The sequence below is a fragment of the Procambarus clarkii genome, chromosome 72 (assembly GCF_040958095.1).
Source record: "Procambarus clarkii isolate CNS0578487 chromosome 72, FALCON_Pclarkii_2.0, whole genome shotgun sequence".
NCBI lineage: Eukaryota > Metazoa > Arthropoda > Malacostraca > Decapoda > Cambaridae > Procambarus > Procambarus clarkii.
The window spans coordinates 15,752,369-15,766,599 of NC_091221.1; the positions used below are offsets into that span (position 1 = coordinate 15,752,369).

Genomic DNA, 14,231 nt, shown 5'->3' on the forward strand with positions numbered 1-14,231 from the left:
TAGGGGGTCCACTACCGTCCACAGGGTCGGTAGGGGTCCACTGCCGCCCACAGGGTTGGAATGGTAGGGGGTCCACTACCGTCCACAGGGTCGGTAGGGGTCCACTGCCGCCCACAGGGTTGGAATGGTAGGGGGTCCACTACCGTCCACAGGGTCGGTAGGGGTCCACTGCCGCCCACAGGGTTGGAATGGTAGGGGGTCCACTACCGTCCACAGGGTCGGTAGGGGTCCACTGCCGCCCACAGGGTTGGAATGGTAGGGGGTCCACTACCGTCCACAGGGTCGGTAAGGGTCCACTGCCGCCCACAGGGTTGGAATGGTAGGGGGTCCACTACCGTCCACAGGGTCGGTAAGGGTCCACTGCCGCCCACAGGGTTGGAATGGTAGGGGGTCCACTACCGTCCACAGGGTCGGTAAGGGTCCACTGCCGCCCACAGGGTTGGAATGGTAGGGGGTCCACTGCCGCCCACAGAGCGTGGAAGACACAGAGATGAGTGTTCTTTTATATTTATTTATGTCTTGGTTACAGCAGTCGGTTTGATTGAAGTGTTGTAGAAGCTGAGACGAAGCCTGGAGCAGGGCAGAGAGCTGAGTGAGGCCGCGAGCAGAGAGCTCCGATGTGGGGTGAGTGTTTACAGTGCGGCGCTCTGAATGTGGGCGGAGTCGATGAGCTTGGGTGTGGGACGAGAGCGTGTGAGCTCGGTGCTGCACGAGCTCAACCTGTCCTCTTAAAAAGAACGTAGCTTTTAGCCGTTTGCCCGTATGGCCGAATATGGACGTAATTTGAAAATGAAAATAAATTGAAAATAAATTTGGGATTTTTTTTTTCAACAACAGTAAGTTAAGGGTCCTCTGATAGGTTAGGCGGGCAGGAAATTCTCATAAAGTTTCAAAACGTTATGAAAAATGTAAATTGAAAGTTCCTCTTCTAAGCTGTCCAAGGAGGGCCGGACGACTCAAACAGAAAACGGAACAGTACGTCACTTTTGCGAGTCGATTTCATTTCAAATTACGTCTAAATTTGGCCATAGTGCGCATACCAGCCAAAAGTGACGTTATTTTTAAGAGGACGGGTTGGCACAAGAGCGTGTGAGCTCGTTGCGGCCAGTCTTGGTGTCTACCCATCAAGCCATGCCTGGGCTTCTTGTTGACTGATGAGGCCGGCATTGAGGGCCTTAGTGACGAAGTCCCTTGTAGTGTCTCCCTGCACTCCTGAATTGCTCCTCGTCATCGCTGCAATACCAAACCAATCATGTGTAAATATGAAACAGTATACTTTAATGCTGTAAATTAAACCTTTCAAAGTTAAGGGACAAATTCAACACGTTTTGTACAATTATATGATCGTTGCATATAATTATATGTAACTACATTTAAGATAAGAAAATTATTAATTTATAGGTAAAAACTTATAAATTAAACTCTTCCTATATCTTAAGACTGGGTTGACTATATATTTCCAAAGGGATATATTCCAATCATGTATTTTTATCATATTGGCTTATAAGACAAAGAATTACCCACATCCCAATAAGCTTATTATTGCATTATAAGAAATTTTGAATACTAGCTCTAATAAGCAGTCACTTGTTTCACAAAAAGGAATATTATTTGCATTGATACTGTGTAAGTCCAAAAAACCGAAGACATAATACATTAAACAAATTGTCTAGGCTTACAGAATGCTAATTTCTGTTATAACATTACTCTTATATATTTTGCATTCGCAGTGCAGCAAAGGAACACTTTTCATTCCATAATAAAACATATCTTTAGCAATCGTTGCATTCCACAATCATCACACAAGTACCAATAATAATAACAATAAAAACAATCTGATTTTCATGGCAAAAGAGGAATATCATAGTTAAGTTTCATTTACAAGTGTAATAAAATAAATGGAGAATGTGTACCTTCCCCCCTGATGGAGGTCCAGCCTGGGCACCACATCCTGCCCCTGAAGTACAGTTGCCACCGCCGAATTGTGGGCGTCACGCTGTAGCTACAGTAGTGGCCCAGGAGCTCTACCTCACCGTTCCGCCACAGTCTGTTAATAGTTTTTCATATTGTTATATGTATGTATGTATGTATGTATGTATGTATGTATGTATGTATGTATGTATGTATGTATGTATGTATGTATATATGCGATTCAGAGGGGAAATGCCTATTGCGTCTTGGGCACTAGTCCAACTTGAGAGGAATTCGAAGAAGTGTTTGACTTGCACCAATGATCGTAAGATTAATAATTCTAACACGAATTTTCTCAATCTTTCGTACATTTCTTTTCACTGCTGGTGGTAATTCAAAAATCAATTCTCCAAAATTCATTTTTATTTCTAGTCTGACGCGACACTTGAGCGCGTTTCGTAAAACTTATTACATTTTCAAAGACTTTAGTTTACACATACACAACTGAATAGAACTTACACATCTCCGATTTGTTTATATCTACATTTGAGTGAGGTGGATGGGGTGAGGTGGTATTAATAGGGTATTAAATTCATCAACACAAGACAGAACACGAAACAATGGGTATTGAATGGAAGTGATTGTAGAAAGCTTTCTACAATCACTTCCATTCAATACCCATTGTTTCGTGTTCATACCACCTCACCCCATCCACCTCACTCAAATGTAGATATAAACAAATCGGAGATGTGTAAGTTCTATTCAGTTGTGTATGTGTAAACTAAAGTCTTTGAAAATGTAATAAGTTTTACGAAACGCGCTCAAGTGTCGCGTCAGACTAGAAATAAAAATGAATTTTGGAGAATTGATTTTTGAATTACCACCAGCAGTGTAAAGAAATGTACGAAAGATTGAGAAAATTCGTGTTAGAATTATTAATCTTACTTTTTCGGTCATATTTATTAATATATGTCTACAGGAAAGACTGCTACCAAAATATACTAATATATATATATATATATATATATATATATATATATATATATATATATATATATATATATATATATATATATATATATATATATATATATATATGTCGTACCTAGTAGCCAGAACGCACTTCTCGGCCTACTATGCAAGGCCCGATTTGCCTAATAAGCCAAGTTTTACTGAATTAATATATTTTCTCTAATTTTATTCTTATGAAATGATAAAGCTACCCATTTCATTATGTATGAGGTCAATTCTTTTTTATTGGAGTTAAAATTAACGTAGATATATGACCGAACCTAACCAACCCTACCTAACCTAACCTAACCTATCTCTATAGGTTAGGTTAGGTTAGGTAGCCGAAAAAGCTAGGTTATGTTAGGTTAGGTAGGTTAGGTAGTCGAAAAACAATTAATTCATGAAAACTTGGCTTATTAGGCAAATCGAGCCTTGCATAGTAGGCAGAGAAGTGCGTTCTGGCTACTAGGTACGACATATATATATATATATATATATATATATATATATATATATATATATATATATATATATATATATATATATATATATATATATATATATATGGCTTAGGATATGCCTATGGAAGTATTAAGACACACAAACCAGGTAACCCACTACGCCCATGCTGACACGTGATGCATGCTGACACGTGATGCATGCTGGCACGTGATGCACACTGACACGTGATGCACACTGACACGTGATGCATGCTGACACGTGATGCACACTGACACGTGATGCACACTGACACGTGATGCATGCTGACACGTGATGCATGCTGACACGTGATGCACACTGACACGTGATGCATGCTGACACGTGATGCACACTAACACGTGATGCACACTGACACGTGATGCATGCTGACATGTGATGCATGCTGACACGTGATGCACACTGACACGTGATGCATGCTGACACGTGATGCATGCTGACACGTGATGCACACTGACACGTGATGCATGCTGACATGTGATGCATGCTGACACGTGATGCATGCTGACACGTGATGCATGCTGACACGTGATGCATGCTGACACGTGATGCACGCTGACACGTGATGCACACTGACACGTGATGTATGCTGACACGTGATGCACACTGACACGTGATGCATGCTGACATGTGATGCATGCTGACACGTGATGCATGCTGACACGTGATACACATTGACACGTGATGCACACTGACACGTGATGCATGCTGACTCGTGATGCATGCTGACACGTGATGCATGCTGACACGTGATGCATGCTGACACGTGATGCACACTGACACGTGATGCATGCTGACACGTGATGCATGCTGACACGTGATGCACACTGACACGTGATGCACACTGACACGTGATGCACACTGACACGTGATGCACACTGATACGTGATGCATGCTGACACGTGATGCATGCTGACACGTGATGCATGCTGACACGTGATGCACACTGACACGTGATGCACACTGACACGTGATGCATGCTGACACGTGATGCACACTAACACGTGATGCACACTGACACGTGATGCACACTGACACGTGATGCATGCTGACACGTGATGCACACTGACACGTGATGCACACTGACACGTGATGCACACTGACACGTGATGCACACTGACACGTGATGCACACTGACACGTGATGCATGCTGACTCGTGATGCATGCTGACTCGTGATGCATGCTGACACGTGATGCATGCTGACACGTGATGCATGCTGGCACGTGATGCACACTGACACGTGATGCACACTGACACGTGATGCATGCTGACACGTGATGCACACTGACACGTGATGCACACTGACACGTGATGCATGCTGACACGTGATGCATGCTGACACGTGATGCACACTGACACGTGATGCATGCTGACACGTGATGCACACTAACACGTGATGCACACTGACACGTGATGCATGCTGACATGTGATGCATGCTGACACGTGATGCACACTGACACGTGATGCATGCTGACACGTGATGCATGCTGACACGTGATGCACACTGACACGTGATGCATGCTGACATGTGATGCATGCTGACACGTGATGCATGCTGACACGTGATGCATGCTGACACGTGATGCATGCTGACACGTGATGCACGCTGACACGTGATGCACACTGACACGTGATGTATGCTGACACGTGATGCACACTGACACGTGATGCATGCTGACATGTGATGCATGCTGACACGTGATGCATGCTGACACGTGATACACATTGACACGTGATGCACACTGACACGTGATGCATGCTGACTCGTGATGCATGCTGACACGTGATGCATGCTGACACGTGATGCATGCTGACACGTGATGCACACTGACACGTGATGCATGCTGACACGTGATGCATGCTGACACGTGATGCACACTGACACGTGATGCACACTGACACGTGATGCACACTGACACGTGATGCACACTGATACGTGATGCATGCTGACACGTGATGCATGCTGACACGTGATGCATGCTGACACGTGATGCACACTGACACGTGATGCACACTGACACGTGATGCATGCTGACACGTGATGCACACTAACACGTGATGCACACTGACACGTGATGCACACTGACACGTGATGCATGCTGACACGTGATGCACACTGACACGTGATGCACACTGACACGTGATGCACACTGACACGTGATGCACACTGACACGTGATGCACACTGACACGTGATGCATGCTGACTCGTGATGCATGCTGACTCGTGATGCATGCTGACACGTGATGCATGCTGACACGTGATGCATGCTGACACGTGATGCACACTGACACGTGATGCACACTGACACGTGATGCATGCTGACACGTGATGCACACTGACACGTGATGCACACTGACACGTGATGCATGCTGACTCGTGATGCATGCTGACTCGTGATGCATGCTGACACGTGATGCATGCTGACACGTGATGCACACTGACACGTGATGCACACTGACACGTGATGCATGCTGACACGTGATGCACACTGACACGTGATGCACACTGACACGTGATGCACACTGACACGTGATGCATGCTGACACGTGATGCACACTAACACGTGATGCACACTGACACGTGATGCACACTGACACGTGATGCATGCTGACACGTGATGCACACTGACACGTGATGCACACTGACACGTGATGCACACTGACACGTGATGCACACTGACACGTGATGCACACTGACACGTGATGCACACTGACACGTGATGCATGCTGACACGTGATGCACACTAACACGTGATGCACACTGACACGTGATGCACACTGACACGTGATGCACACTGACACGTGATGCACACTAACACGTGATGCACACTGACACGTGATGCACACTGACACGTGATGCATCCTGACACGTGATGCACACTGACACGTGATGCACACTGACACGTGATGCATGCTGACACGTGATGCATGCTGACACGTGATGCACACTGACACGTGATGCACACTGACACGTGAAGCATGCTGACTCGTGATGCATGCTGACTCGTGATGCATGCTGACACATGATGCACACTGACACGTGATGCATGCTGACTCGTGATGCATGCTGACACGTGATGCACACTGACACGTGATGCATGCTGACACGTGATGCATGCTGACACGTGATGCACACTGACACGTGAGGCACACTGACACGTGATGCACACTGACACGTGATTTATGCTGACACGTGATGCACACTGACACGTGATGCACACTGACACGTGATGCATGCTGACTCGTGATGCATGCTGACTCGTGATGCATGCTGACACGTGATGCACACTGACACGTGATGCATGCTGACTCGTGATGCATGCTGACACGTGATGCATGCTGACACGTGATGCACACTAACACGTGATGCACACTGACACGTGATGCATGCTGACTCGTGATGCATGCTGACACGTGATGCATGCTGACACGTGATGCACACTGACACGTGATGCATGCTGACTCGTGATGCATGCTGACACGTGATGCATGCTGACACGTGATGCACACTGACACGTGATGCATGCTGACACGTGATGCATGCTGACACGTGATGCATGCTGACACGTGATGCACACTGACACGTGATGCATGCTGACTCGTGATGCACACTGACACGTGATGCACACTGACACGTGATGCACACTGACACGTGATGCATGCTGACTCGTGATGCATGCTGACACGTGATGCACACTGACACGTGATGCATGCTGACACGTGATGCATGCTGACACGTGATGCATGCTGACACGTGATGCACACTGACACGTGATGCATGCTGACTCGTGATGCACACTGACACGTGATGCACACTGACACGTGATGCACACTGACACGTGATGCACACTGACACGTGATGCACTGACACGTGATGCATACTAACTCGTGATGCACACTAACTCGTGATGCACACTGACACGTGATGCACACTAACACGTGATGCACACTAACACGTGATGCATGCTGACACGTGATGCATGCTGACTCGTGATGCACACTGACACGTGATGCATGCTGACTCGTGATGCATGCTGACTCGTGATGCATGCTGACACGTGATGCACACTGACACGTGATGCACACTGACACGTGATGCACACTGACACGTGATGCACACTGACACGTGATGCACACTAACACGTGATGCACACTGACACGTGATGCACACTAACTCGTGATGCATGCTGACACGTGATGCACACTAACTCGTGATGCATGCTGACACGTGACGCATGCTGACTCGTGATGCATGCTGACTCGTGATGCACACTGACTCGTGATGCACACTAACTCGTGATGCATGCTGACACGTGATGCACACTGACACGTGATGCATGCTGACTCGTGATGCATGCTGACTCGTGATGCATGCTGACACGTGACGCATGCTGACTCGTGATGCATGCTGACTCGTGATGCATGCTGACACGTGATGCATGCTGACTCGTGATGCATGCTGACTCGTGATGCATGCTGACACGTGATGCATGCTGACTCGTGATGCATGCTGACACGTGATGCATGCTGACACGTGATGCATGCTGACTCGTGATGCACACTAACACGTGATGCATGCTGACACGTGATGCACGCTGACACTTTATATAAGAACATATATACACGTGTATGTGTGTTTGTTCTTCATACGAAATAAACCAAGTTATAAAAGATAATTGCTCACCCAGCAAGTTTACCGGTGACAGCCGCTGCCAGACCCTCCAGGACCTGGGCGTGGGACTGTGGGGTGAAGGAGGCGGCCAGCAGCCCCACCACCACCAGACTCACTACCACACGATGGTTCATCTTGCTGTTGTTGTCCTGCAGGAGGAGAGTGTTGCTAGTGTGCCTGCTCTGGGTGCCAGTTACTGTGTGGTGGCACCATCACTCCTCGCTGTGGTTATATGTGGGTCCCAACACCCACTCACAAGGATGCCACACACTTCCACTTGACGCTCATCATCCTAATATTCATTTACATTTTATTAATATGTGTTCGTAAACTATATTCACCCATTTAAGATTTTTGTATGTAATGGTATTTTGTGAGAAAATCTCAATCACACATATGATACTATCGCAGTTATATCACAGTATCACAATTATATCACATTTGAAAACGTGAGAAGAAGTTTTTTTTTTCAACCACAAACGTAGCTACACATTTACAATCCTAACCACCATATACATTTCCTTCTGTCCTCCATGTACAGGGTTAGAGATCACTTAAACATATAATTCAGTGATTTATTGAACAATTAACCACAGAAGGTGATGATTGTAGTGCTTTTAAAATATTAATTTAACCTACAAACATAAATACGCAGATTTAGGTGTGTGTAACATAAACAGTGATGGAGGTGCAGTGAAGGGGATGGTTCCTGGCGCGCAGTGCTGGCCGTGAGGTCACGCCACACCCGGGAAGCCCCAGGCTCCCGCCACTATTGCGACGGGGTTTTCCATATTTTTAGCAGCAAATAAATCTTCTCAACAGAATGTTTGTGTAGTATATTAAGCCAGTGATGGGCATATATTATATGCATGTTATGCCATATGCTGTGTAGCATATTATTCCAGTATATATGCTGTAAGGCATATTATTCCAGTGTATGTTGAGTATGGCCTTATATATATCAGTGACTGCACTAAACGCTATGCTTGTAGTAACTTTGCAAGCATGTATGTTCTTATGAGATTGGCTGGATATAGCTAAGAGCTGCCTCGTATGGGCCAATAGGCATTCTGCAGTTAACTTCATTCTTGTGTTATTATATAAGAACACTAATGTTATGTGTTAATGTCTTCATCTGGACAAAACCAGCGGAAGATTCGCCTGAAGCTGGCTTCCCAGTCCATGAAATCCCATCTTGTCCGGACAGCTGCATGTCAACGACAGGGAATCTACATCAACGAGTGATTGACTAGAAAAAGACAGCAACTCCTCTACCGCCTGCGTCAAATCCGTCATCAAACCCCAGATGCGATTCATCAGTGCTTCGTCAGAGATGGCTTGATTAAAGTGAGAAAGACTTCAGTAGGTAAAATGTTTATAATTGCTAATGAAGATAACCTCAACACTTTGCTCACCCAATGTGGTTTGTCTCACCTTATTACCACTCTCAATGAGTCGACATAATTAACCCCCTTGTCACCTAGTGCGGGCTAGGTATCCTAAGTCTCTTTGTTACACTTTTTAAATTAATTTTTAATTTACTTTTTACTAGTCATTTATTGGACTTAATTAACTGAGTGCTTTAATATTTCTTTAGGTCTTATTAATTATACGATCATAACTAAACTATTTATAGTTAATAATCTTTAGCTTAAATTTGCCTATGTTTATTATTCAACTTTTTTCTTTGATTTCATTATTACCTAGGTTGCCTAGCCTCGCCATACTCCCTTACTCCATTGTACCCCTTCTTCTTCTTGAGTTATCTTGAGATGATTTCGGGGCTTTAGTGTCCCCCGCGGCCCGATCTTCGACCAGGCCTCCACCCCCAGGAAGCAGCCCGTGACAGCTGACTAACACCCAGGTACCTATTTTACTGCTAGGTAACAGGGACATAGGGTGAAAGAAACTTTGTCCATTGTTTCTCGCCGGCGCCTGGAATCGAACCCAGGACCACAGGATCACAAGTCCAGTGTGCTATCCGCTCGGCCGACCGGCTCCCTCGCTTTGTCTGTGTCTCAAAATGCAAATTATTACTTACAGTGTACCTGAGAGTACTTGTAAGCCCCTTGTAAGCTTCCTCATTTTTCTTTTTTTGTTTATTTTGTGTTTGTTCTGTATAATCTTGTATATATATTTTTTCCTTCTTTTATATCAAAATTCTATTTTGTAAATGCCATTCTTGCCTTGTTTTCCTGCAAACAGCCTTTTTATGCAGACAAGTATAGACCCAGAACTAAACCTCTTATCCACTATCTATGACAATCATCACTTTAATGATCAAAATTGCAGATATTTTACAGCATATGATGTAAATAATGTATTAACACATAATCACAATATCTCTGTAATCAACTTGAACGTTAGATCCCTAGGTAAACACTTCGATGATGTTAGTGCCTTGATTGAAACTATTGACAACAAATTCTCTTTTATTATACTTACTGAAACGTGGTTAAAAGAGGATACTACTCAACTCTTTAACATGCCTAACTACTCGGCAATTCACAACTGTCGTCAAATTCAGAGAGGTGGTGGTACTGCTCTTTACTACCAACAAGAACTAATATGTTTAAAAGTAATTAGAACTAGAGACTGCTGTGGGGAGTATATCTTCGCTAGTTTCAGAGTCAAGGGTGCCGAGTCTGTCCTGTCTGTGGGTGCAGTCTATAGAATTCCTAACACTGATGTGTCCGAATTCAACTCAACCCTTAGAAACCTAATTCTAGATAACAGACTGAACAAAAACCATCTAATTATCGCAGGGGACTTTAATATTGACCTCTGCGAGCCTTGATGACAATATTAAACTGTATGTGCGAAACTGTATGTGTTTCTGGTGTGGTGCTCATGGGTTCTGTTACAACCTTCAATGAAGCTTTTGAGGTCAGGATTGGCATTACAGTTAGCATTTTATATATGTATAATACACATGAGAGAATGTGCAGTGACTTAATATCTAACATATTCAGAGATTTGAGTAAGGGTACCGAGTGATGTCTGGGGCCAGAGGTGGATATTGTCCTAATATCAGCTTTGTGTTGAGTAATTAGAGGACGTAAATGATTTTGGGTAGTAGAACCCAAAGCACAAATACTATAGTTGAGATATGAATAGATGAGGGAGTAATAGAACGCCACCAGGGCAGGGCGGGGTACATAATATCTGATCTTAGAAAGAATGCCAACAGTTTTTGAAAGTTTTTTTGATATATTTAGAATGTGTCCCTGGAAATTCAGCTTGGGGTCAATGAGAACGCCAAGGAATTTGCCATCTATTTTGTTACAAATTTGGGTATTGTTTATTCTGAGATTTATTTGATTAGAGAATTTATTGCCAAACAGAATATAGAAAGTTTTGTCAATGTTAAGGGTGAGTTTGTTGGCAGTTAGCCAAAGATGGACTTTATTTAGCTCAGTATTTACTGTGGCATTTAAAGCAAGGGGGTCAGGACTGGAGTAAATGAAGGTTGTGTCGTCAGCAAATAGAATTGGTTTGAGGTGTTGGGAGGCATTTGGAAGGTCATTAATGTAGATGAGAAAGAGGAGAGGGCCAAGTATGCTGCCCTGAGGAACACCAATGTTGATGGGTAGGGTGGGAGAAATTGAATTATTCACAGAAACATACTGGAGCCTGTCAGTAAGGTAAGATTTGAGGTATTGCAGGGAGTGTCCTCTGACTCCATAATGATGTAATTTAAGAAGAAGGTTTTGGTGGTTGACAGTGTCAAAAGCCTTACGCAGGTCCACAAATAACCCAACAGGGAACTCATTTTTATCAAGAGCTGCATGAATCAAGTTAATCATACTAATAAGTGCATCGTTAGTGCTTTTTTTTGGGTCTGAAGCCATATTGACACGAGCTAAGTATATTGAGTTTGGCTAGATAAGAGTAAAGCTGCTTGTAGATTAGTTTTTCAAATATTTTTGACAAGTTAGGCAGGAGTGATATAGGTCTGTAGTTGTTAACATCTGTGAGATCACCACATTTGTGGACAGGGGTTACTCTCACTTTTTATTTAGAATATCTGGAAAGGTTTGGAGTTGAAGTGACTTGTTGAAGAGCAATGCAATAGCAGGGGCTAAAGATCTGGAGGCTTTTTTTGTAAATTAAAGTTGGTATCTTTTCAAGGGCACTAGACTTGGTTTTAAGGGAAAGGATTATCTCATTAACGTCAGTAGAATTACTAGGCTTTAGGTACAGAGACTGTGGATAGTTACCTGTAAGATAGTCCTTAACATCAGTACTGGAAGATGGAATATCATTTGCAAGTGATGACCCAATGGAAGAGAAGAACCTATTGAACTCAATAGTAGAATCAGAGGCTGAAAGCTGACCATCGTTATTGGACGGGAGTGTTGGTTTGTTATTTAAAATCTTCTTTGATCCCAATATTTGTGAAATTGTGCTCCAAGTTTTTTAATGTTGCTCTTTATTTGGGTAAATTTATCTTCGTAGTATTTAGTAAATACAAAATTATCAAATTTTTGTGTAAATGGCATGTGCTTGAAAAAATAATAAGACAATTATCTGATAAAGACTTCTGCAGGTAAAATGTTTACAATTGCTAATGAGGATAACCTCAACACTTTCCTCACCCAATGGGGGTTTGTCTCACCTCATTATCCCTCTCAATGACTCAACATAATTAACCCCCCTTGTCACCTAGTGCGGGGGAGGTAACCATAGTCTCTTTGTTACACTGTTATTTAATTTAAATTTTAATTTAATTTATATTAGTCATTTATTGGACTTTATTGAGTATATTAACATTTGTTTTAGTTCTTATTAATTATAGGATCATAACTAAACTATTTATAGTTAATTATCATTAAGATTAAATTTGCCTATGTTTATTATTCAATTTTTTTCTTTGCTTTCATTATTACCTAGGTTGCCTAGCCTCGCCATACTCCCTTACTCCATTGTACCCCTGGCTTTGCCTGTGTCTCAAAATGCAAATTATTACTTACAGTGTACCTGAGAGTACTTCTAGGCACTCTACCTCATTTTATTGTTCGTTTCGAGTTTGTCTTGTATAGTCTTGTATATATTTTTATTTTTCCCCACCTTTTATATCAAAATTTGTTTATTTTGTAATTGCCTTTATTGCCTATGTGTGTTTTCCTGCAACTAGCCCTTTTATGCAAACAAGTATAGCCCCAGAACTAAACCTCTTATCCAGTATCTATGACAATCATCAATTTAATGATCAAAATTGCAGATATTATACAGCACATGATGTGAACAATGTATTAACACATAATGATCTCCCAGAGGGTATAGAATCGTTTCTCTCAATGTTTGCCGATGATGCAAAAATTAAGAGGAGGATTGAAACTGAGGATGATAGTAGGAGGCTACAAGATGACCTAGATAGACTGAGTGAATGGTCCAACAAATGGCTGTTGAAGTTCAACCCGAGTAAATGCAAAGTAATGAAACTAGGCAGTGGAAACAGGAGGCCAGACACAGGATACAGAATAGGAGATGAAGTACTTAATGAAACAGACAGAGAGAAAGATCTAGGAGTTGATATCACACCAAACCTGTCTCCTGAAGCCCACATAAAAAGAATAACGTCTGCGGCATATGCGAGGCTGACTAACATCAGAACAGCGTTCAGGGACCTGTGTAAGGAATCATTCAGAATCTTGTACACCACATATGTAAGACCAATCCTAAAGTATGCGGCCCCAGCATGGAGCCCGTACCTTGTCAAGCACAAGACGAAGCTGGAAAAAGTTCAAAGGTATGCCACTAGACTAGTTCCAGAACTAAGAGGCACGAGTTACGAGGAAACGCTGCGGGAAATGCACCTTACGACTCTGGAAGACAGAAGAGTAAGGGGAGACATGATCACAACCTACAAAATCCTCAGGGGAATTGACCGGGTAAACAAGGACAAACTATTCAACACTGGTGGGATGCGAACAAGGGGACACAGGTGGAGACTGAGTACCCAAATGAGCCACAGGGACGTTAGAAAGAACTTTTTCAATGTCAGAGTAGTTAACAGATGAAATGCATTAGGCAGTGATGTGGTGGAGGCTGACTCCATACACAATTTCAAATGTAGATATGATAGAACTCAGTAGGCTCAGGAATCTGTATATCAGTTAATTGACAGTTGAG

General features: G+C 43.3%; 1 protein-coding gene across 1 annotated transcript; it reads right to left on the reverse strand.

Annotated features, from left to right (window-relative positions):
* Positions 1-495: 495 nt before the first annotated feature.
* Positions 496-8,781, reverse strand: LOC123773776 (anti-lipopolysaccharide factor). Its single transcript, XM_045767708.2, has 4 exons — positions 8,736-8,781; positions 8,109-8,388; positions 1,914-2,047; positions 496-1,233 (listed from the first exon to the last, which is right to left on the reverse strand). Exons 2-4 carry the CDS (start codon positions 8,228-8,230, stop codon positions 1,118-1,120), a joined length of 372 nt encoding a protein of 123 aa, XP_045623664.1. The 5' UTR covers positions 8,231-8,388; positions 8,736-8,781; the 3' UTR covers positions 496-1,117.
* Positions 8,782-14,231: the final 5,450 nt, after the last annotated feature.

What these genes read in the sequence shown, in the direction of transcription:
- LOC123773776 (XM_045767708.2), bottom strand. Translation starts at nt 8,230, where the DNA reads ATGAACCATCGTGTGGTAGTGAGTCTGGTGGTGGTGGGGCTGCTGGCC. An exon ending in GTCACCGGTAAACTTGCTGG is followed by an intron (nt 2,048 to 8,108) that starts GTGAGCAATTAT and finishes AACTATTAACAG; the next exon opens with ACTGTGGCGGAACGGTGAGG. An exon ending in GACCTCCATCAGGGGGGAAG is followed by an intron (nt 1,234 to 1,913) that starts GTACACATTCTC and finishes TTGGTATTGCAG; the next exon opens with CGATGACGAGGAGCAATTCA.